This window comes from Malus domestica, chromosome 10 (assembly GCF_042453785.1).
Source record: "Malus domestica chromosome 10, GDT2T_hap1".
Taxonomy (NCBI): Eukaryota; Viridiplantae; Streptophyta; class Magnoliopsida; order Rosales; family Rosaceae; genus Malus; species Malus domestica.
Window position 1 is genome coordinate 22,190,670 of NC_091670.1, and position 25,760 is coordinate 22,216,429.

The following is a 25,760-nucleotide window of genomic DNA, read 5'->3' on the forward strand; positions in this document are numbered from 1 at the left end:
TACGGAGGCTCTAAGTATGGTATAAACAAATATTGAAATGACGTATGTCAGTATTTCTAAATATAATAATGTCTTTCTTGACTTTATCGTCACGTAGGTATCGTTTGGTATGCATACGGGACGGGACGAAACGGAGAGGGAGCGGAGATGCCCTTAGATGGAAAGAAGGAGGAAGAAGAAGGAGACGGAGATGTTATAATTTTGTGTTCCACGTATGTGGAAAGAGTCGTTCCAGAGGATGAGACGGAACGAAAATTCACCCAAAATTCATTCCGTGGAACAGGGCGTTCCACCTGTTTTAGGCGCACCAAACGTGGGACGGAACGCCTCGTCCAATTCTGTTCCGTTCCATCTCACGTACCAAACAGTACCGTAGGGATAGAGTGTCTCGTATGTGTTACTCTCCCAACACAATCCAAAAGTATAAATTTTAGGATAAGACTGAAATATCTTTTAAGATTGTTTAATCATAAAACTGTATAAAAATAAACAGATGAATTCAATTGAAGTATTACAAATTTTTTTTTATCTATTTGCCATATTTAATTGAATAAATGATATTAGTTTTCATAATAAAAAAATTGTAGAGATTATTTTTACAAAATAATTCATAATAAATAATGCTAGAAAGATCAAAATTTTAAACTAACTTTACGAATCAAATAATTTATCATCAATAAGAAATAAACACATTAATCAATATTTAATTAATAATCTAATTATTTACAAACATATCATTTAGTTTGTAAATATATTTTTAAAAATTTAGTCCTTCTATTACACATTCGTAATATAAAGTATTTGGAAAGAAACTGCCCATTAAGCATCAACCTTGAATAGCCAAAACTTTTGTCGTATCTAAATTAATTGATGATGGGTTTTCTATTTATTCCATACAGTTACTTTGGTCTTTATTACGGAACCGGATCCCCTTTGATCCATTGAATTGAACTCACTTATCAAATAAACCGAATTATTGAAATTTGATATAACGGTTATAAATATAGACTATTCTAAAAATTATAATAATTATAATCGTTGGATCAAATTTCAATAGTTCGGATCATTTAATCATTGGACTCAATTCCTTTGAGTCTGGTGAGGATCCAGTTTCCTTTATTACAGCATCCACCACCCATGGTCATTACGCGGCAAGTCAAGCTGTCGCCACGTGTCCGAGCATCTCCATCATGGTCCTTACCGACACACCCTCCATTACCTAGAACCGAAGGTTTCTCCTTCCCTAAAACCCCCATATCTGGCAGTTAAATCTTCCCCAACCCGGAATCCACCAACATTCAAAATCTCAGAACCCACTGCTTACCAACTTAAGACCAACCTAAGACCATGTCCGTATTTCAATCATAGGTACATTTAACATACATTTCTGTATTTCAATTTTTTAAATCTTCATACCATTCAAATAATTGAAATTATAGTTTAAAAAAATTGAATCAGTAACATTACTTAATTACTGTACAACAAAGCAGTAGTATTGAAAAAATTGAATCTTAATCATAATTTGCTCGCCTCCATGCTCATATCCAACATAACATCAATGAAATTCGAAAATGAATAGAAAAAAGAAATTATGCAACACTTAAATGGAATAATTTTAGAGTTTTAAGAGTTTTTAGATTTTTTTTCTTTCTAATTTTACGTATATTAATAAACGATTAAATAGATACTGGTTTATAACCGCGAATAATACACATAACCGTCCATTTAAATTTAACTAGTAAACGGTTAAACTCACAACCGTTTATTTTTCTAAATGGTTATCCATAACTATAACCGTGACTTTTAAATGGGCAGTTAACCACAGTTACCCATACTTATGGGTATTTTGCCCATCCCTATAGGAATAGAGTGTCTCATATGTATTACACTCTACCAACACAAGCCAAAAATATAAATTTTAGGATAAGACTGGAATGCCTCAGAAGCCAAAGAATAGAATGTCTCATATGTATTACATCAGAAGCCAAAGAATTAAACAACCACTCTGGTTCAAAGCAATCCCACATATAAACACCCCCCCCACACGTGTGACATATGATGGCACCTGATGCACAGCCTCATTATAGGCACGAGAAGTAAAAAGAAACTCTACTGAACAAAATTGTTGTTGAATATGGTGAATGTCCCATATAATATCTTCTATGACTGCCTCTGGTTGTAAGACCTCATTGAGCATGTCCACCAGGACCTTCGAATCGGTTTCCAACTAAACTACCCCAAAACCCTTTTCCACACAACCAGCAAAGCCGACCTTATTGCTTCAGCTTCCGCCATTAAACTAGATTCACATAATATATTGCCCACACCTCCAGCTCCTTTAAATATTCTGGCAAAATCCCTAGCGACCTACCCAAAACCATCCATTCCAGTTGGCTTACACCACGCCCCATCACAGTTCACTTTGATGGTTTGAAATGGGGGCTTAGTCCACGTTTCTCGGATCTGCCCCTATCTTGTTGCCGTCGACATGGTTGCTGCGACATCTCCCCCCCCCCCCAAAGTCTTCAATCTCACCTCATTGTTGCTGTAATAGCTCCAACGCAACTCGAGGTTTAACAATAGTCTTCTAAAAAACTGCATTATTCCGACACTTCCATATCCGCCACAAACCACATACAACCCAATGCATTAGTTGTTCAGCTTCCCCCGCCTCACCATATTTATTACACAACCACTTCCAACACTCCAAAAAATCCCCACCCTCCACCGTTACCACATCCAATTAGAGCGGGGAACCAAACCAAAAAACACGACAAATGGACAACGAAAGAATAAGTGTACCTACATCTCCATATCTTCTACACAATGCGGGCATCTAGACTCCAAGCGAATACCCCGTTGTTGCAAATTAGTATGCACAACAAGGATATTTTTACACCTCTTGATGAGTCGATTTTATACTATATATTATTCTCTATTCTTGATATATTTTGGTGAGATTTTGATGCTTTGTCATGTATTTTTAGTGTAGGACATGTGAACTTGTTTTGAGCTAAAAGTAATCAAACGGTGGAATTTTTGAGTAATTCCAATTGAAGCGGGTTCGTGATTCTGTCAAGAAGAATGTGTCAAAATTTCATAATTTTATCTCGAAGCATCAGATCGTGGCGAATTAATTAATGCCCAGCGCGCAGTGCTGGCAGATTGGGCTGCAAAGTTTATTTGTGACTTTTGGGCTAGAAGATAATAGATTTTGGACTTGGGCTATTCCTAGAACTTAAAGAGGAGGTCATAATCTTTAATTCGAGTCATTTTGTGCCTGTTTTGGAGCTCTGAAAGTCCATAAACGTGGCTATTTGTTTGATGGGCAAATTGAAGGATGATTTTGTGAAAACATGTTCATTTGAATAACATCTATAGCATGCATTTAACAATTAAAAGGCGGAATCATGCTTGCATGCATTCAAAAACAAAACATTACCCATGAAAATTCAAAGCCTAGTAGATTGGTGAACCAAGACTCAACTCAAATCAAAGTGAGTTGAGAAATTTATACCTTTGTAGATTCCTCTTTGCATAAGCAAAGGCTAATCACCCAAAGAGAGGGCCTTCATTCCTTGCATCTAAAATCTATGGATTTGGATGGATGAAAAGGTTTCTCCAAGTTCCCAAAATTGAGAACCTCTAAGTCTCCACACCAATGAGAGATTGGAGAAGAAAATGAGTGACCTTGGAGTAGTAGTATGGCTAGATACACCCTCCAAGGGGCCGGCCTCTTTAGAGAGAAATGGAGAGACATGTTCTCTCCAATTTTCTCCAAAACAAACCCTAAATGAATTTTGGCTATAAAGTCATATTTATACCTTAATTCATTGGAGTGGCAAACTTGTAAATAAGTCCAAAACCCACTCCAAAAGCATCATGGCCGGCCTTGGGGTTTCATTGGGCCTTTTAGGCCTTTGTGAATCATTATTCATTAAGTTGTCATACAACTTAAGTCAATGGGCTTGACGTTCGAAGCCCATTGGGCCTTAAGGTCCAAAACTATCCCGAGGTCTTTAACGAACTTATTCGTTTGATTAATTAACATATTAATTAATCCTTGCCATAAATAATTAAACCATTTAATTATTCTTACTTATCTCCATTGTTTCTTCAATCTCCACCTTACACGGTGTACGATCCATTAGGTTCCTTTTAGCGAGGCAGTGGGCGATTAAAACCATTTTACATCGATTGTGAATTGAAACTTACTTTCAATTCTCCCTTTAGTGATTACACACGTTTAGGGCTTCCACAAACCATGAGTGACACCTAGCAGCATATCATGGTTACCCAAGCTAATCAGAAGAGGTGGAGAACCTATTCAGTTTAGGATTACAAATGCAATACGGTCTTTCTCTAATACAATACTTTTGACCACATTGTTTGGTTTGATAGTTTATTTATTCATGTCTACTATCCAATGTGATTCGTGTGCTTATATGATTACCTTGAATGTGATTTGGAACGCTTTCCTAAATCTCATTCATACTCTGGCCAGAGGTTCTAAATCATATCATAGAGTATTCTCCCTCAAACGGTTTGAAGGTTAGAGATCCCTTGTTGCGCATTCACTTGTCTCCATGACTAAGTGGTTTAACCCCAATGATGCCATGGACACCCCGATGGGGTGACTTTGACATAATCAAAGATCAAGGACTTAACCACAAGACAACTGTGATGCCTCAGGTCAAAGGACTACTTTGCATTATCCCAACCATGAGTTCTCATGTGACATGAATATGAGAACTCTTCGTTGATCGTGTTCAGTGAACTCATTCTCTATTGAGCACCTACGTACTTAACTTGATGTCACACACACCAATGACTCGAGACTAGTCACTCTCCCTGAGAGAAGACACAGTACGTACTGATCTTAACGAACTGTCAATGCCCAATTGGCAATCCTATGATCAGGAACATTTAGGATGTGTCTACGAAAGAATGGTCTCATGAATCTAACTTCTTTAGATCGTATTCTCCCAATCACATATTTCTTGGACTTTATCGTTTAAGCATATAACATTTATATGAGACGTCTCAAACAATAATCTTTGCCCTTTATAGTTAAACTAGATTAGTTTAACGTGTGAAATGTCCGTAAAGTATCATCATATGATTGGTTTTAGGGCACATTTCCAACACAAATTTCTTAGTCAGAATATAAATGTAATTCCTAGTTATCCTTTTATTATTTTATTTCCTAGTTTTTAGAAAACCTTTTCTAGGTAGGGTTTTATTTTCTAGTAGTATAAATAAGGCATTTTAGCCATTAGGGGGGGGGGGAGAACGCAACATTGAGAGAATTTACGCATTATTTTGGAGAACTTCAGACTTTTTGCCTACACGGTGTTTTTAATCATTTTTCTATTTAATATATTTTCTTTAGTTTTTATTATGATTGTTTGTAACTAGTCCTTTTGCTAGGGTGAAGCCACGAGCTTTCGCATGAATATGTGATTTTATTAATTTGCTTATGAATGGATGCATGCTTGTTTTGAATTATTAATCACCGCAATTAAATTATCAAATTGTCTTAGTGATTCGCAACCATTAGGGTTTTTAGACAAGTAATTTGATGCAATTTCTGTTGGAACATCACCCTGAAATTGAAGAGGGCTTCTTGTGATTAGTAATTGTAAGTTCACTTAAGGCGAACATCATGCTCTTAAAGATTGCATGGTTTTTGGAAGGGTTTTCACAAAGCTTAATGAGTCTTGCATGTTTGTATTTGATCTGAACATCACTACGGGTTGCATGTTAAATATACGTTTTTGCTTGAACATCACAAGGAAAATATGTATTAGGAAAACTTAACCTTCAAAGCATGTATGTAGAAATTCATAAGTAATTGGTAAAATTGCGTAGGATTGTTAATGGTGATGGCGGAACCTTAGGCTTTCACAACTTTAATTTTCAAAAATGATTTCTTTTGTTTTCTTTACTTTGCTAATTTCTTTAATTGTTTTTATTTAAAAATCATTTTTATTATTTAAAATTTCAAAATCAATTTTTTCCAAACCTTGTTTCAAATAATTAATTAAGAATTAGTTTAAACACAAATTATTCATTCAATCCATGTGGAAAACGACCTTACTTGAGCTGCTATACTACGACAACCTTCTACTTTTGCAAGTATTTTTAAATGTTTTTATCTCTACTTTTGCAGGTGGTAAAAATCATATCACCCCCCATATAAAATGGCGTAGCTTGGGAGGAACCTTCAAATGCCATAATGTCGACCATATCAGATTCTTGTTGTCTTCCCCACTTGATTGTCCCACACTTTTACGCCCAAGCTCCCCATTCCAATTCATCTCTTGAGCAACCATATAGCCAGATTTAACCGAATACACCCCATGCCATGTGTAATGCCAAATAATACGATCAAGACACCCAAATTGGCTAAGTGGCATACATAAATGATGCGCCACCCAACCTTAGCAAGCATAGCTAAGGTAAAGCAGCAGCAGCTACACTTTTAATTAGTACCTCATTCCCAGTAATTGACAGAAATTGTTCTGTACACCATTAATTCACTCATTCAATCTATTCCATACATCTTCGAACACTTTCCTTTTCGAAACCCCAAAATCCGCTTGAATACCTAAATATTTTTGCCAAAGCCTTCCTGATGCTTGATCCTAAACACCTGCGATAACTGGGCTTTCAAAAACTGCGGACATCCCCCACTAAAATGAACCAAACTTTTCTCCAGATTAATGAATTGCCCATACCCATCGGCATATTGTTGAAGTAAACAATTAGTATTTATGGCCTCTGTCTCCGTAGCCTGACAAAAGAGAACCGATTCATCCACAAAGAAAATATGGGAAAGGGGCTTGGCAAGATGGTTCACCATAATCCTCTGAATGCGTCCAACCATTCCTGCATTATGAAGTAGGGATGAAAAACCCTCGTCACAAATTAAGAACAAGAAAGGCGATAAAGGGTCCCCTTGCCGAAGTCCCCTACTAAGCGTGATAAAACTCGTGGCCTCACCATTAACTACCACACTATAAGACATTGTTTGCACACACTTCATCACCCATTGGCAAAAAATATCATCAAATCCCAATTTGTGCAGCATAGCATTCAAAAAGGGCCATTCAACTCAGTCATAGGCTTTTGCCATATCCAATTTTAGCGCCACAAAATTAATACCTTCATCATTTTCTTTTTCATGGAATGTAGGAGTTCATGAACCACCTAAATATTATCAGAAATTTCTCGTCTCGCAACAAAGGCCGATTGATTCTGACTGATCACTTTGGGAAGAACTCTCTTCAACCGATTCGTTAGTACCTTTGAAATAATCTTATACACCACATTACATAATGATATCAATCGAAATTGAGACATTTTCGATGGGTTATCCACTTTAGGGATGAGCACAATATTGGTATGATTTAACTCTTTTAGCATCCGCCGCGATTGAAAGAATGATTTAACCATACCCATCACCACATCTTCCACCATTTCCAGTGATGATGAAAAAACCCCGCATTAAACCCATATGGATATGGGTGGGTGCGGTTTAGTTTGGTGCGGTTTTGAGTGAAACCAAAACCAAAACCGTAAATTTTTTATGTTTGGTTCTGTGCGGTTTTGAGGCTAAAACCAAAATGAAACCAAACCATTTGGTTCGGTTTGGTTTGGTTTTAAATGGTTTTGGTTCAGTTTCATTGTTTGAAAAAGCTATTATGGTTACCTAGTTGTATCTCATTTCATCCAATTCATTAAAAAAGTTTTCGTGTTTGAAAAAGCTATTATGGTTACCTAATGCATTATGATATTACCAAAAATAAATTGTTCATCCAATTCAATAAAAAAAGTTTTGGTGTTTCAACTTACTTTGCATCATTCAAGTTTCAAACATTTGCCTTTCCCTTTCCTTTTGCACACTTACTAGCCGAAGGTTTATGAGGTCTTTGAACTTGTGAACGGGCTTAAGAAGCCGATAGTTAGGAAGACCTTGCATGTTGTAAATTTAAAACCAATGGATGGGAAGCCATTGATTTTATGAACTATAACCTTTTGATTGGCTTGGAGGAGGCGGATTCAATTCGTGTAGATGTGTGTATACTGGGCGGAAACCTATCTAGTATCTACCCATGATTCGCATGTTATAAGTAAATTTAACTAAAACAAGTTATAAATCATAATTCTTACCATATTATAGCACTCTGAACTTTATAGGCTAGGAGCTGGAATGAAGGGGAGGCCGGAAGGGAGACCAAGAAAGAGAGTCTGGAGAGTGTTGACCAAGAGAGAGAGTTAGAAACTGTGATGAATCAAGTTGAGCAGTACAGACTAGAAAGAAAAGATAGATTATGTGGAAATATTATGATGTGGTTGAGTCCATACTAAATGTATGGACTCAATGAAATAACCAATTAGAATTTAACATTTAATAAAGTTATGCAGTTTCGGTATCGGTGCAGTTTTCAAAAGCCAAAAATGAAACCAAATCGTTTCTTATGTTGCGGTTCGGTTTCAAAACTAAAACCGTTTCAGAGCCGCAAAACCAAACCATTTGGTGCAGTTTGATTTGGTTCCTATTTCGATTTTGGTTTTCGGTTCCAAGTGCCTACCCCTACATCCGACCCCGGTGACTTCGTTGGGTGCATTTGATAGATAGCATTCTCAAACTTTGCATCAGTCACCTGAGCAATCAACAGGTTATTATCCATTTTCTCTACCTTACTGGGCACACATGGCATAATCTCCGTAAAACTAGCAGGCCGATCCGTGGATAACAAAGACTAAAAATACCAAACCATAATACCATGCATTCGTTGCCTAACAGTACACCAGGTCCCATCCTCTTCTTCTAGCCCACAGATAGCATTTATCTATCTCTGTTTTAAAGTTTGAGCTTGGAAGAACCTTGTATTTTTATCACCTTCTTGTAACCATTGTACTCTAGATTTCGTACGCCAATATACTTCTTCCTTCTTGATTGCTCGTGTAAAATCCGATTGCATCTCCCAAATCCATTGGCCATAAAAAACCGGTTGTTGATACGCATTTTGTAACATTTCCTTCAGACGACAAATCTTTTTTGTTCATTACGCCCCGCCTTTTTCTGCCACATCACTAAGCCATGTTTCACCCTTTTTAAATTAGTCACCAACTTATAGGCAGGGGTTCCACCGTGAACACTGCCCCAACAGTCTCGCACCACCTTAACACACTGTTCCTCCTGATTCCACCATAGGTTATACATGAATCGTTTCTTTCGCCGAGATTGGTCCACCTCTGTCGAAAGTACTAACATTGCATGGTCTGACCCTTTTAGCACCACATGCTTTACTACAGCTTGTTGACAAGATTGCACCTATTCATTTGTAGCAAGTGCACGATCAATCCTTTCTTGAATAAACTTTCTCACGTCTATTCCTCCATGTATACGAGTAGCCTTCAAAACCCAAATCCAACAGTTGTGTGTTTGTCACAAAAGTCTGAAAATACCTCATACTTGTAGTCGTCCACATATTGCCCATTTTTTTTCTTAGATTCTTATAAACTAGGTAGTCCGTTAATACACCTAATTGTTGTGCCCTTTTACGATCATCAGTACTGGCATAAACAACCACCAGCCTCCATTTACAATGGTCGATCACATCCTCAATCAGCACCTCAATGAAAAAATCACCATAGTTAACCAAAACAACATCATTCGCGTCTCTCCAAAACAAGCATATACCAAGTTTCCAATAAAGCCATTACCTCGGGGGAGTGGAGCTGATTTTGCTCCAAAAGATCGTCAATTGTCAGGTCCCCCCCCCAATACCCTGACAGTTTCAACATATGATTTTCATTACGATCGCGGAGACCCTTCGTAGGTGGCCTCCGCTTGGTCCCTTCCAAACCTTGGAATCTTATACGCACAGGTCAAATCTTCTTCGATCACTTCCAAATTCGTACCATCATCCTCACGGCTCCTTTTCACTTCTCATCTCATAATAGCCTCAATTATGGGGAAAAGGTTAAAATGATCCGAGTCCTGAGACAATAACCCATCCCCATACTTCCACCTTCCCTCTCAGGAGTTCTATCATGGAACCCATCATGTTCAACCACAATGGGAATGTTTAGATCAATGTTATGACTAGGCTGCATGACCTCAGTACTTTCCCCATTCGCAATGAGCTTTTCCGGATGGTTCTCCAACACTATCATCCCAGTTTCAGGCGTAATTGAACCTCCCAGACCAATGAAGCTTGCATCAAAAGCTTTCTCCCGTTCCACTCTCTGGTGTTCCTTCTCCTCAGCCTCCACGGCACGACGTCCGTGCGGGTCAACCCCTCCTAAGCTATCCTATCGCTTCCAATTAAACGATGAAGATGAACCACTCTGCCCCCTTAATTATCTTTGCACATCACCTTTACCCACAAAACATGTTCCCTCTCAAATCATATTATGCATCAAGCCCATTGGACACATACAACGCCTCTGTGTCCACCTCTGAAGCCTCTTCACCAAGTTTCTCAACCTTGCACCATTGAGTGACATGCTCCACCTTGCCACAAATGAGGCAATAGTTAGGCAGCCCCTCATAATGAAAATTAATCCAGATCATCCCATCATTTGGAAACTCCACGTTTGCTCCCTTCATAAGAGCTCTCAAACATCAAAGGAAATCTTTACACACAAGAATCTACCAATGCAATCTCGACCATCGTCTTTGTCCACCTCGGCCACTTTACCAATCAAACCCCCTATTGTCGAAGCAATAACCTCCGTCATATTGAGTGGGGAAACATTATGCAATTGCACCCACATTGTAGCCAAGTGAAAGGGCTCTGCCCACTGCCCATGGCAAGCGCCATCAACAACCAAATCAAGCCCCACCGAATGCCCTAATTGACACCCCTCCCTTCCTCTCCATAAACTAGTGAATTGATCGATAATCCCATTCTCATTGACAGCTTTGGTAGAGAAAACCTCAACCACCACACTGTAATGGAAACCCAATAAAGCACCCTTAACAGCCTTCTTTTCAATTTTAATCCCACCTTTCTCCTTCTCTGACAATGATAGACTAGATCCAAACTTCGTTGCCAAAAACTCCATATTTTTCTTGCCAATCATCTCGATTACAAACCTTAGAACCACTAGACTTAGTTGTGCACTGATAGGAATGTGCCAGCAATTCTCCAGTACTCACAACCCACCAAGAATCTGATCCCAAGTTATCTATTTGATCCGGAAAGCGGCAACATAGATCAGCGTCGTCACAGTTTTTGAACCCTAATCCTAGAGCCTTGCCGCACACACGATACCCTCCTTACAAGGACTCATATAACAAGAGATATCGATTGAATAAAAGATCTTAGCTTTAATAAAGTTTTTCGTAGGGATTATGTTTACAAAATAATTCATAATCTATACTTAATTAATAATTTAATAATCTATATTTAATTAATAATTTAATTATCTATAACCACAACATTTTGTTGTAAATTTAATTTTAAAAATTTGATCTTCCTAAGCATCAACCTTCAACTCTTGTCGTATCCAAATTAATTGACGAAGGACGCTCTATTTATTCCAAAATAAACTTCTTTCTTAATACGCAGCCCCCCAAATTGTACGTGGCGAGAGCTCAACAACCCTGAAACCAACAAACAGTTACTTTAGTCTTTATCACAGCATCCACCACCCACGGTCATTACGCGGCAAATCCACCCGTCGCCACGTGTTTTGGCATCTCCATTGTCGTCCTTACCGACACGCCCTCCATTTTCTTAGAAGTCTGAGCGCAAGATTTCTCCTACCTTAAAACCCCCATATCTGGCAGTTATATCTTCCCCAACCCGAAATCCACCAACATTCAAAATTTCAGACAGACACCAACCTAAGACCATGTCCGCTTCAAAACCCACTTCTTACCCATCGGTCGACATGAACGACCTCGCCGAGAACCTCTTCCCGGAGGACGACGCCGTTTCGACAGAAATCCCAGTTACCCATTCCTCCGAGGACCTCCTGGTCAAAATCCCCGGCGCTATCGTCCACCTCATAGAGAAGGACTCGAGCATCGAACTCGCCCGCGGAGAACTCACCGTCGTTGGTCTCCGGCAGAACGGGAATGTAGTCGCTGTACTCGCGCGCGTGGGAGACCAGATTCAGTGGCCTCTGGCGAAAGACGAACCCTCCGTGAAGCTCGATCAGTCCCACTACTTCTTCACTATTCGGGTCCCGGCAGATGGGTGGCCAAAAAGAGGAGAAATTGACGACTCGACCGGGAAGAGAGGCGAATTCGAGTTGCTGAATTACGGGTTGACTTTGGGGTCAGCGGGGCAGGAGGGTTTGCTGAGGGAATTTGATCAGATTCTGGGGAATTACAGTTGTTTTTCGGAGGGGAAGGTTGAGGGGGTGGGGAATTGGGAGGTTTTGGACGCCAAGGGGGAGGAGGTTGGCGATAGGGCCGCGGCGTACTGGACTACTCTGGCTCCGAATGTGGAGGATTACAGCGGGAAATGTGCGCGGTTGATTGTGGCGGGTTCGGGGCAGATGATAAGGGGAATTCTGTGGTGTGGGGATGTGACGGTGGATAGGTTGAAGTGGGGGAACGAGTTCTTGAAGATGAGGATGGGACCCACTTCGCCATCGGAGATTAGTCCGGAGGCCTTCAGGAGGATCCAAAGGTGTGTTTTTTAATTAAACAGAATTGTTTTTTAAAGTTTTTGCGCCTGCCCGTTTGATTTTGGTAACAATCAGGATATTTATTAAAAGAAAAAAAATACGTCCATTTCCGCCTTAAATTCCTAAAAAATATTATTTTTTTGTGGTAGTCGGTATTGCGAGTTTTTTTCGCAGGAGAGGGTATCAAATATGTGTAGGGGGCGGTCGAATTTCTTCAACCCCTCAGGTGCGAAATTATAGAAGATCCCCTTTAAGATGACTGCTTAAGCAACAAATTTCTTGCTTAAGCAAGCCAACTAATTGAGCTCAATTGTAGATGATTTTCAGCTTCTTAGTTTTGGGTTGAGTTTCGATGATCGGGTGTTACTTGTCAGTGTTGTCAAACTTTGATACTAGAACCACCCTGTTTTTAGCATGCAGCAGTACAAGGCTAACATCCTATAATGTATTTGCAAATTTCAGGGTTAAGAAGTTGACCAAGAGGTCGGAGGAAGTGGCCACCGGGATCCTTTCAGGGGTTGTCAAAGTATCTGGATTTTTCACGAGTTCCATAGTTAACTCTAAAGTGGGGCAGAAGTTTTTTAGCCTTTTGCCTGGAGAAATCATCCTTGCTTCCTTGGATGGATTCAGTAAGTCTTTTGTTTGAGGTGTACATGTTTGGTTTTTGGATTTTGATATTTGAGATATGGAGGTGCTGAGCATGAAATTATGCGAGTTGGAGTGGAATATCAAGTTTTTCCCCATTTTTTGCAATCTTAGGAAATAGGACTAGTGACATTTCTCTTGTGCTCAAGTTTGCTGTTTGTGTTTGAAAACACAGACAAGGTCTGTGATGCTGTGGAAGTTGCGGGAAGGAATGTCATGTCAACCACATCGGTCGTCACCACTGGGCTTGTTTCACATAGGTAATTCTTAATGTGACCATGAACTTTTACTTATTTGATCGAATCCTTATCAGTTTCAGTATTTATAGTTCTGATCACTATATGGTGTAGTTTCTTGTCCGGTAACGGGCCTTAAAATTTCACGATGGTGTTGGTTCCGTGTAGTGCTCATGGTTGCTATTCGGTGGATGTTTGTAGAAGATTTTCTTTGTTGTTTTCTTAATGGTGTTTGTTCAGAACGTTTTCATGAAATCTGCACAACTATTGCAGCTGCTGTAGCTTTGATTCTTAGAGCTAGGTCAATGCAAGTATAGGTTAGATTTGGGTGTATACCAGATCCGTCATAGTTGGTTTGCATGCTTTTCCGAGACATGGATTTAGTTTTTGGCCATAATGATTAGACGAGATTTTCCTTTTTGTTTTCGTATATATTTATATTGTCAACTAAGGGAATCAATGGCTGACCTACATGTGATGTGTTCTTCATTGCAGGTACGGAGAACCGGCGGGGAAGGTGACGAATGAAGGGCTTGATGCCGCAGGGCACGCTATAGGGGCAGCTTGGGCCGTGTTCAAGGTGAGTAAGGCTCTGAACCCGAAGAGCGTGATCAAGCCAACAAAGCTTGTTAAAGCTGCTGCTGAATCCAAATCCTCGTCCAAGTTGAAGTCCTCAAAATAAGAAGTGATATGCCTCTCTTGATAGCTGTTTGGGTTTGTAAATGAATGGATTTCTCCAAATTTATGTTCCTTTTTTGTCAAAGTCTGAAAATGGAGTGTGTGTGTATCTAAAATACGAATGAAAATAGTAATTCTGAGCCTTTGCATGCACCCAAGCGGGTCTTCTGAGAGATTCCACGATCAAACATGGGAGGATCGATAAATATGCATATTGGTGGTCTCATCTTTTAAATTAGATTAAACATGTTGTAATCATCTGCGCAGAATTTGGCATACACAATGAACCAGAGCAGTCTCAGTATGCATCGCTTTTAATGGTTCATGGTCGAATTTCCCTGCTCGTAAATTTGGCGTAGATTATAGCAGATTGAATAAATTAAATAAAAATGTAAATGGAGGCAGATTCTCTGCCCTCCCATTTTCCGTGCCCTTCTATGTTTTCCTGTTTTATGTGGTCACGGTAAAGTCACGTCAATATTTTATATTTTTTTTTATAAATATAATAAGACAAGAAGGTATAGTAATATAAAGTGTTGACGTAGCTTAACTGTGACCACACAAATAGAAGGGCACGGAAGGGCACGGGAAGTGTGAGAAAGACTCTGCCTTCGGCTAATAAGGTGGCGTATTAACTCTGGCTACGGTGCGGTATCGTATGGAAAACCAAAAAACATTTTGGTATTGATTCGGTTCAATATCATGGGGTGTAGCAAATTTTACAGGTTTTTTTGTTTTGTTTGTGTGGGCCCAATTTTTGGTATTGGGCTGAAGAAGGATCCTGGTGGTTATAAAAAAGGGTCCTGCTAGTGTGATAAAGGACATTACAATGAGTTGGACCCCGAATTCCATTTCATCCAAAAAAATGTTGCTCACTAATTAAAATGAGTTCGACCCTAAATTCCATTTCATCCATTCAAATATTGGCATTAGTACAACCAAATGTTCATTTAAACATTCAATAAACGTTCACAACCAAGAATTTCATCCATCCATCCATTTCTTGCAAGGTGCAACCATTCCATTTCATCCATCCATTTCATGCCACATCAAACATTCAATTAAATGTTCACAACCAAGCAATATCAAACGAAATGTTTTATGAAATTAGTACAACCCAAATGAAAAGCGAAGTTCAAGTTCGAGTAACCATAATAAAGTCATACAAAGTTTAGTTCAAATCAAAATGCCTTCAAACCAAAAACATAAATGGTTCAACCTAAAAAAGCAATGCAACATCAAAAATGTTCACAACCATTTTAAACTTTATGGCTACTTCCAACATAATAAATGTTAAATTCCACCTTGTGGGCAATCTAAACATATTAACTTCTTCGTTTAAAAAACAATAGCATATTAACTTCTTCCTATGCACAGCTTGCTTGAAATACTCTAATCTTTGTAAAGAGCTCCTCACAAACCTCCCACAATTACTTACGGATAAAAGACCTTGGTTAGCCTCTTCATCCTTGACTCACAATTAAGTTGGTTATGTGAGTTGTACATCTTACATGTAAATACTCCCCACTCAAAATGACTTGTGAATTTCCCACCTATTCATCTTTGACCTAAGTGGATCCAATGCAACTATTTGCGAAGCATTGTCAACCGTGATTGTGAGTACTTTACTTATGCCCCATTCAAAAATAAATTTCAATCAACTTAGCTATTGTGGTTTCGTAGTGGTTAGGAATAACACAAAAATTAATGATCCTCTTGTGCATATTCCATTTGTCATCAATAGAGGGTGCGGTGGGGACCATATAATTCATGTTTGAGTGCTTGTCCAATTGTCCGTGTAAGAGAAATTTGGTGAGCATTCAATTCTTTCTTCAAACTAGCCTTAGATTAGTCATACATTCTTAAAAAAGTTCTAACAAGAGTCCTCCTAGAAAGCACACAAAGCAATACAATTGCAACACTAGAAAACCTATCAAACCCCATCTTATCAACGGTATTAAAGGGCATCTCATCAATAACAATCATATCTACACATCCTTCCAAACATTCGAATTGGTTAAACACCCCTTCAACCAACTTTTTACCCGCTTTCTTATCCCCAAAAAGACTTTATTTTTATTTTTATTTTTATTCATGTTCACGGGGTACTATCTAAATTGTCTTTCAAGATGTTTTCTCATGCCGGTCGTCCCGTTTATAATTGGATCGGCTATATGATCACCCGAGTTTCTTCTATCTTTGGGGCGATAGATACATTTAGCTCTAAGTTTTACTTCTTCAACCATTAACGTTTTCCCCTTTTCATCTTTTACAAGATTTCCTCCTTCATCTTTGACGCTTACTAGAATCTTAACCTCATACGATTTAAAGTGTTCTCCAACCCAACTACGATTACTGTCTAGGAGATGATAATCACTTACCTCATCTTCTTCACCATCTCATTCACTTTCAAGTTCAGCCTCACTTTCGGCTCCTCCATGGGGTCCAAAACCTGCAATAAACAATCACACACAAATACAACGGACATGAAGTTAGCATATGCATAATATTTGAACCTAATTTAAAAATCCAACGACTGATAGGACAAATAAACACTGGCTAGCAAGCATATATCAACACAATTACATTCAGAAGAAATATTGTAATTTAGCAGTACAAAGTGACAAACAAGTTTATTTATTGATATATTGATTGATTTATATGCAGGATATGTGTGTGTGAGGATTTGAAAGAAAAACAAAATAACACCATAACCCTTAATGCTCCCACGGATCGACCTTCTGGTGGACTCGACCCAGGCCATGACTACTAAGTTTTATGCACGCCTACTTTGGGTACAACCAGATAAAGATGTACGAGCCAGATACATAAGCAACATTCTTCGCTATTGACCGAGGTATGTACTGTTACAAGGTTATGCTCTTTGGTCCTAAAAATGCAAGCTCTAGGTAGTGACCACCCATCGCAGATATACCAAGCATGATCACTCCTAGCATGTGTATGGTCCCCCATCGCGGATATACCAAGCAAGACCATCCATGTACCACTACTACATGGTGCAATCTCATCATCACACTTTATACATAATTATACGCACACATGATATCAATTCCACATATCAACCAGCATCTAGTCATGTGGAGCACAACACAAATAATTCCCTTAATCACTATTTCTACTAAAAATCTAATAAATTACCTAACTCATCTCCGGACTTTCATCTCCATCTCATGGTAGGTAGTAATGCCAAGTTCAAATAGGTCTTCAGTTGGCAATCATATCCAAATAATTATCAAACAATATTGAGATCCCATAATTGTCATAACATTCATCATAATTATCAATCACATTATTAAAAAGATAATTAAACACATAACACAAACATCATTAGTACACAAGCCAAATCATATTTAATAAGCATAGGTCTATGGCTAAATATATAAAAATCACATTTCAATAGAAATCATATTTATAAGACCAATTCATATTCACAATGTTACTAATATAAGAAATTAAAGTAATAATCATATCTCTTATATTCAAGTCACTATCTAACCAATATAGGCCCACTAAACTTCAATTAGTCTTGTGGTACTAATTCTAGTATCTAGAACGTTTCGAGACACGTTGACCAAAAGTCAACTCTCGGTCAACGGTAGGGTACACAACATTTTATATTTTTTTATAGAGATAATAAAACAAAAGGAATAGTAATATAAAATGTTGACGTGACTTAACCGTGACCACACAAACAGAAGGACACAGGAAGTGGGAGGGCAGAGAATTTGCCTCCGGCTAATAAGGGTGCGTATTAGCTCTGGCCATGGTGCGGTATCGTATGGTGTGGGAGTGGAACCGAATCCAAAACCAAAAAACATTTTGGTATTGATTCGGTTCAGTATCATGGGGTGTAGCACATTTTACAGGTTTTTTTGTTTTGTTTGTGTGGGCCCAATTTTTGGTATTGGGCTGAAGAAAGATCCTGGTAGTTATAAAAAAGGGTCCTGCTAGTGTGATAAAGGACATTACAATAAGTTGGACCCCAAATTCCATTTCATCCAAAAAAATGTTGCTCACTAATTAAAATGAGTTTGACCCTAAATTCCATTTCATCCATCCATTTCATGCCACATCAAACGTTCAATTAAATGTTTACAACCAAGCATTATCAAAAGAAATGTTTTATGAAATTAGTACAACCCAAATGAAAAGCGAACTTCAAGTTCGAGTAACCATAATAAAGTCATACAAAGTTTAGTTAAAATCAACATGCCTTCAAACCAAAAACATAAATGGTTCAACCTAAAAAGCAATGCAACATCAAAAATGTTCACAAGCCTTTTTAAACTTTATGGCTACTTTCAACATAATAAATGTTGAATTCCACCTTGTGGGCAATCTAAACATATTAACTTCTTCGTTAAAAAAAATAGCATATTAACTTCTTCATATGCACAGCTTGCTTGAAATACTCTAATCTTTGTGAATAGCTCCTCACAAACCTCCCACAATTACTTACGGATAAAAGGCCTTGGTTAGCCTCTTCATACCTTGACTCACAATTAAGTTGGTTGATGAGTAGATTTTATATTATATATTTTACCCTAATCTTAGTATATTTTGGTTAATATTTTAGAAGAATTTTGATGCTTTGAATTGTATTTTCAATATAGGACTTTCGACTTCCTCTGGAGTAAAACAGGACCAAATGGAAGAATTTTGGAATAATTCCAGTTGGAGGACGTTCGTGAGTCACCTAGTTTGATTGTATCAAAATTTGGGATTTTTCCACCAAACGGTTATTTTCTGACGATAAAATAAAGGAGCGATGCGCAGTGTTGGAAAATGACATTTTTGGGCTTAAATTGCGTTTTTGGAGCACAAGATGACCTCGGATGGGTTCGTGGCCTTATGGAGAAGTGTTCAGAATATTTCAAACATTAAATCCAGCTATATTGGGCCAGTTTTGGAACAGCTTATGGGTCCAAAACGTGGCTGTTCAGATTTTAAACGAATTTTACCATTTAATTTAGGGTTATGTTTCCTATTTTATTTGATTATTAATTTTAGTTTCCTATGGGGAATAAAGGACCTGCTTTTAGGGTTTGTGTGGGGGCTTCGCAGATATATTGCTTGGCCGTCTACAATTTTTCACTACGCTTTCTTTTATGCAATTTTGGAGACAAAGATAATTGTTAGGGTTTTGGAGATTTTCTACTTGAAGGTGTTTTCAATCCTTTTCTTAATAATATTTTCTATGATTTCAATTATGAATATGCGTAACTAATTTCTTTTGCTAGGGCGAAGCCTTGAGCCTTAGTATGAATATGTGATTTTTATTCAATTGCTTACGATTGATTGCATGCATACTTTGAATTGTTAATCACCGAGATAAAAACTATCTAATTGTCTTAATGCCTGATCATCATTAGGATCTTTAGAAAAGTAATTTGATGCAATTTTGGCCGGAAGGTTCCCTAAAATTGACGCTGGCTTCTTGTGATTAATAATTGTAATTTCACTTAGGATGAACACCACGTCTTAGGGTTGCATGGTTTTTCAAAGGATTTTCAAAAAGCATAATGAGTCTTTCATGTTCAGATTTGATCCGAATGTCCGGACGGGTTGCATGTTAGATATACATTATATATTGGAGGTTCCAAGTAGAATATGAATTAGGAAAATCTAACCTTCAAAGTGGCATGTGTAGATCATAAGTAATTGGTAAAAGTTCATAGGATTGCTAGGTGATGGTGGAACCCTAGTGCTTTCTTAATTTGATTTCTCCCAAAAATAAAAAACTGTTTTCTTTTCCCTCTAGTTTTAATAGTGCAGATTGTCTTATTTTTATTAATTAAATTAGTTTGTAATTTAAATAGGTTATAAAATCAATCATCTCAATTTCTACTTTACAATAATTAATTGGAATTTGATTTGTTTCGAATTATTTTAATAATCCCTGTGAAGAACGACCTTGCGAGATCCGTTTATACTACAGCAACCTTGTGATTCTTGCAAGTATAATAGGAGTTTTTAGCTCGTTCACATGAGTGGTAAAATCCCTATCAAGAAAATGGCGCCGTTGCCGGGGATTATTTAAAATAATCCCTACTAATCAGATTTTCAATTAGTTATTGTTGTATATACATATATAAAAAAAATTAATTTTCGTTTTTATTTTATTTTTCTCAGATTACAGCAGTATAATGCAGATTACAAAGATAATCTGTGCATGGTCAGCACCCGTTCAACAGTGCAGAACTTGCTTCCTTTCGATCCAGAACTCGAATAGACTTTAAGGAGATGCAGGGAGAAAAATTTGCAGTGGGTTTCTTCTCTGGAGGGTACTTTTCTGCAGTCTTTATTTTCTGGGGGACTGCACAGTAAGGAAACAATGGCATTTGTAATTCCAGAGGCTGGTCAGCTCCTGGGTGATTCACTGACAGCTCATACCACTAACATATCAAGTTGCATTACTTATTCGGCAATGGAGGAAGGGTCAACATTTGAAATAAAACAGCACATGCTGAATGTTCTACCTACATTTCATGGGTTATCAACTGACGATCCTAACATGCATATTGCAAAATTTTTAATGGGATGCAAGAATATTTTGGTGAGGGGATTTTCAGCCGAATCTATTAAGCTCCGTTTATTTCCATACACTCTAAAAGATCAAGCAAGGAGATGGCTCCTCACACTCCCATCTGGAAGCATTAGTACTTGGGCCCAAGGAAGAAAATATCGGTAATATCGGAAATATCGGTAGTCCAAAAACACGGAAATATCGATGGAAATATCGGGATAATATCGATATCGATAAAAATTACATGGAAACCACGGAAATTGTAAGAAAAACTTGGAAATGTTTATTGAAACTTTGCAGGATGTTTATTTAGTCAATTATCTATTAGTTTATCACAAAAAATTGGAAGGAAATGCATTGCATGATGAATTTAATTGATTTAAGTTGATAATATAGCGAGCTGGCAAACATTGTGAATGTAGAAAATATGTAGTAATTAATGAAAAAAAATTAAACACACCAAAATCATTTATATATAATGAAATTAACAAATGTGGAACAAACAATTTGAAAAGTAAGAAAAAAACTGACAATAATATATACATGTGCAATATGGAAACTTTCACACGGCATTTCTAGCCACATGTCATATCTCACAATTTCCTCATATTTAATTATCTTTTAGAAACGTAGAGGGATTCGTGCAGGGCTCTCTCGATCCTTCTCCCACAGTCTCCTTGTTTCTTCTTCTGCCCCCCATCTCTTCTCTGCAACACACGCAGACCGCACACACCACACACGCACACACCACACACCACACACCACACACCACACACCACACACTCGATCCCACGGATCGCCGACGCTGAGCATCGACGAGTCGCTTCCGGCCAGAAAATTCCTCCAGTCGTGGAAAGACACGGTGTATTCTCAGAAACCCACCTCCATCCTCATCATCTCCGGCCACTGGGACACCGTTGTGCCCTCAGTCAGCTCCATTTCCGGCCGCTACAGCACCATCTACGACTTCTATGGCTTCCCCAGATCCATGTACCAAATCAAGTACCCCGCCCCCGGCTCCCCCCACCTCGCCAACCGCGTCAAGCAGCTGCTGACCTCGTCGGGCTTTGGCCGCGTCGACGTGGACACCCAGCGGGGGCTCGACCATGACTCCTGGGTCCCTCAGTCTCTCGATCCTTCTCCGGTTCTCCCCCCCCCCATCAAATCCGAGCGGGTTTTGGGATCTGGAGAAAGGGATTGCTCATTTTCAGCGTCTGAGCGTGGATTGCAGAGAGAGGATTGCTCATTTTCAGGGTCTGAGCGTGGATTGCTCATTTTCGGCTGCCGTTGCGACGACGACGGAGGATCCTCGGGGATATTATGGTTAATATCGCGATAATATCGTTAATAACGCGATATTATCGATATTATTACGATAATTAACTGTAAACGTTGAAAATATCGCTATATGAAAATAACGATATTATCGGCGATATTTCGTCGATAATATCGATATTTAATTCCTTGCTTGGGCCCAACTTAGTGAAAAAAATTTAAACAAGTATTATCTAGTTTCAAAGACTCTTGACATGAGAACTCAGATTTTATCTTTTGTCCAAAAACCAAATGAAGAGTTTCATGAGGCGTGGGAACGGTTCAAAGAGTTGATTAGAAAATGTCCACATTCCGGTATTAACAGTACAGATCAAATGCATATATTTTTCAGAGGGTTAAATATGACTACAAAAACTTTTGTCAACGCTTCATGCGGAGGTTCGTACAAGGATAAAACTGCACAAGAGGCTTGTTTGTTATTTGAAAAAATGGCAGCAGATACACAACAATGGACAGTTGAGCAGCCACAATCTAGATCCATTTTTGAGATGTCTAATGGTTCACCATATGTGTCGGCACAAATTGAAAAAATGGAGAAAAAGCTTGAAAGATTTGATGCAAAATTTGACATGTTGTTACAAAGAATTTCGGGTTCACAGGTTGCTGTACAGCAGCCTTTACAAGCTGCTTGCAGCATTTGCAGCATGACAAATCATGATTTTTTGAGCTGTCCACATAACGATGCTTATCCAGAGTTTACAGTGGAGCAGGTTAATTCATTTAATAATTTTCAACGTCCCCGAAATGACCCTTATTCAAATTTTTACAACCCAGGTCGGAGAGATCATCCTAATTTAAAGTGGGATAGAGATCAGCATGCTAAACCACAATTTCAACAACAGATACAGCAACCTACTACACCTAAGGCTACATGGAAGGTTCCCTGAAATTGACGCTGGCTTCTTGTGATTAATAATTGTAATTTCACTTAGGATGAACACCACGTCTTAAGGGTTGCATGGTTTTTCAAAGGATTGTCATAAAGCATAATGAGTCTTTCATGTTCAGATTTGATCCGAACGTCCGAACGGATTGCATGTTAGATATACGTTCTATATTGGAGGTTCCAAGTAGAATATGAATTAGGAAAATCTAACCTTCAAAGTGGCATGTGTAGATCATAAGTAATTGGTAAAAGTTCATAGGATTGCTAGGTGATGGTGGAACCCTAGTGCTTTCTTAATTTGATTTCTCCCAAAAATAAAAAAACTGTTTTCTTTTCCCTCTAGTTTTAATAGTGCAGATTGTCTTATTTTTATTAATTAAATTAGTTTTTAATTTAAATAGGTTATAAAATCAATCATCTCAATTTCTACCTTACAATAATTAATTGGAATTTGATTTGTTTCAAATTATTTTAATAATCTATGTGGAGAACGACCTTGCAAGATCCGTTTATACTACAACAACCTTGTGATTCTTGCAAGTATAAAAGGAGTTTTTAGCCCGTTCACATGAGTAGTAAAATCCCTATCATTGGTAATGTGAGTTGTACATCTCACATGTAAATACTCCCTACTCAAAATGGCTTGTGAATTTCCCACCTATTCATCTTTGACCTAAGTGGATCCAATGCAACTATTTTCGAAGCATTGTCAACCTTCATTGTGAGTACTTTACTTATGCCCCATTCAAAAATAAATTTCAATCAACTTAGCTATTGTGGTTTCGTAGTGGTTAGGAATAACACAAAAATTAATGATCCTCTTGTGCATATTCCATTTGTCATCAATAAAGGGTGCGGTGGGGACCATATAATTCATGTTTGAGTGCTTGTCCAATTGTCTGTGTAAGAGAAATTTGGTGAGCATTCAATTCTTTCTTCAAACTAGCCGTAGATTAGTCATACATTCTTAAAAAAGTTCTAACAAGAGTCCTCCTAGAAAGCACACAAAGCAATACAATTGCAACACTAGAAAACCTATCAAACCCCATCTTATCAACGGTATTAAAGGGCATCTCATCAATAACAATCATATCTACACATCCTTCCAAACATTCGAATTGGTTAAACATCCCTGCAACCAACTTTTTACCCGCTTTCTTATCCCCAAAAAGACTTTATTTTTATTTTTATTCATGTTCACGGGGTACTATCTAAATTGTCTTTCAAGATGTTATCTCATGCCGGTCGTCCCGTTTATAATTGGATCGGCTGTATGATCACCCGAGTTTCTTCTATCTTTGGGGCGATAGATACATTTAGCTCTAAGTTTTACTTCTTCAACCATTAACGTTTTCCCCTTTTCATCTTTTACAAGATTTCCTCCTTCATCTTTGACGCTTACTAGAATCTTAACCTCATACGATTTAAAGTGTTCTCCAACCCAACTACGTTTACTGTCTAGGAGATGATAATCACTTACCTCATCGTCTTCACCATCTCATTCACTTTATAGTTCAGGCTCACTTTCGGCTCCTCCACGGGGTCCAAAACCTGCAATAAACAATCACACACAAATACAACGGACATGAAGTTAGCATATGCATAATATTTGAACCTAATTTAAAAATCCAACGACTGATAGGACGAATAAGCATTGGCTAGCAAGCATATATCAACACAGTTACATTCAGAAGAAATATTGTAATTTAGCAGTACAAAGTGACAAACAATTTTACTTATTGATATATTGATTGATTTATATGCAGGATATGTGTGTGAGAGGATTTGAAAGAAAAACCAAATAGCACCACGACGACTAATGCTCCCACGGATCGACCTTCTGGTGGACTCGACCCAGGCCATGACTACTAAGTTTTATGGACGCCTACTTTGGGTACAACTAGATAAAGATGTACGAGCCAGATACAGAAGCAACATTCTTTGCTATTGACCAAGGTATGTACTGTTACAAGGTTATGCTCTTTGGTCCTAAAAATGCAAGGACAACATACCAAAGACTTGTCAACCGAATCTTCAAAGAGAATAAATACTTAAAGTCCATATTAAATTGTTACTCCTAATAGAAATTAAATAATTATTTAATGCTATTATCCACAAATACATAATTATAAAACTAATTTATTTGTCCATAACATCGGAAAAAAAAAAAAAAAAAAAAAAAAAACCTACCCTGCTGGTGGTGCTTCTCTATGTCGGGCTACGTCATACTTCCACTGCCGGTAACGCCTCTTGAATATATCACCACAAATCTCATCAGGTTCGGCTCCGTTTCATCAATAATATACCACTCCATTTATGCAAAAAATAATTCAAAATTAAACATTATAATATATTATATAATAAAAATAATTACTAATATATTAACTCACACTTACTGCTTAGTCATCCAATATAGACTTCTTCAGATCCTTTGACACATTTTTCCAAGATGCCCACTCGACCATAGGACATTTGTTCCGCAACACATACCCAATCTTGTGCACTAGTTCAGTGTGAGACTCCCTTTTAGATCCCCTGAAATCATTCAAATTGACTCGCTTGCGCCCGTCATTATTTCCTCTTCTACCATGTGTATGCGTAATCTTTGCCTTCTTTTCTCTAGATCCTTCTCCCTCACACCCCTTACTTGTACCACTGACGGATTTAGCCATCGTACGAACTGGGACATAAGGGGTTTAGGGCAAAAGAAAACCAAGGACCTTTGCGCGATGTGGTAATTACATTGGTTGAAACGTTCAATTTGCCATTTTCAAAG

At 38.1% G+C, this 25,760-nt stretch overlaps 1 protein-coding gene and 1 non-coding gene across 3 annotated transcripts; one reads left to right on the forward strand and one right to left on the reverse strand.

Annotated features, from left to right (window-relative positions):
• Positions 1-11,561: 11,561 nt before the first annotated feature.
• On the forward strand, positions 11,562-14,369 carry LOC103426994 (protein EARLY-RESPONSIVE TO DEHYDRATION 7, chloroplastic-like). 2 transcript variants are annotated; one of them, XM_008365072.4, is made up of 4 exons: positions 11,562-12,659; positions 13,120-13,286; positions 13,478-13,562; positions 14,034-14,369. In XM_008365072.4, the coding sequence occupies exons 1-4, from the start codon at positions 11,875-11,877 to the stop codon at positions 14,218-14,220; spliced, it is 1,224 nt and encodes a 407-aa protein (XP_008363294.1). In that variant the 5' UTR covers positions 11,562-11,874; the 3' UTR covers positions 14,221-14,369. The 2 variants fall into 2 exon arrangements, 1 of the variants encoding a protein (XP_008363294.1); XR_003776721.2 differs by having other exon boundaries at positions 11,611-12,659; positions 13,417-13,562.
• Positions 14,370-22,289: 7,920 nt separating this feature from the next.
• On the reverse strand, positions 22,290-22,394 carry LOC114819343 (small nucleolar RNA R71). The gene has a single exon (XR_003766399.1). It is a non-coding gene; the product is annotated as a small nucleolar RNA R71 (small nucleolar RNA).
• Positions 22,395-25,760: the final 3,366 nt, after the last annotated feature.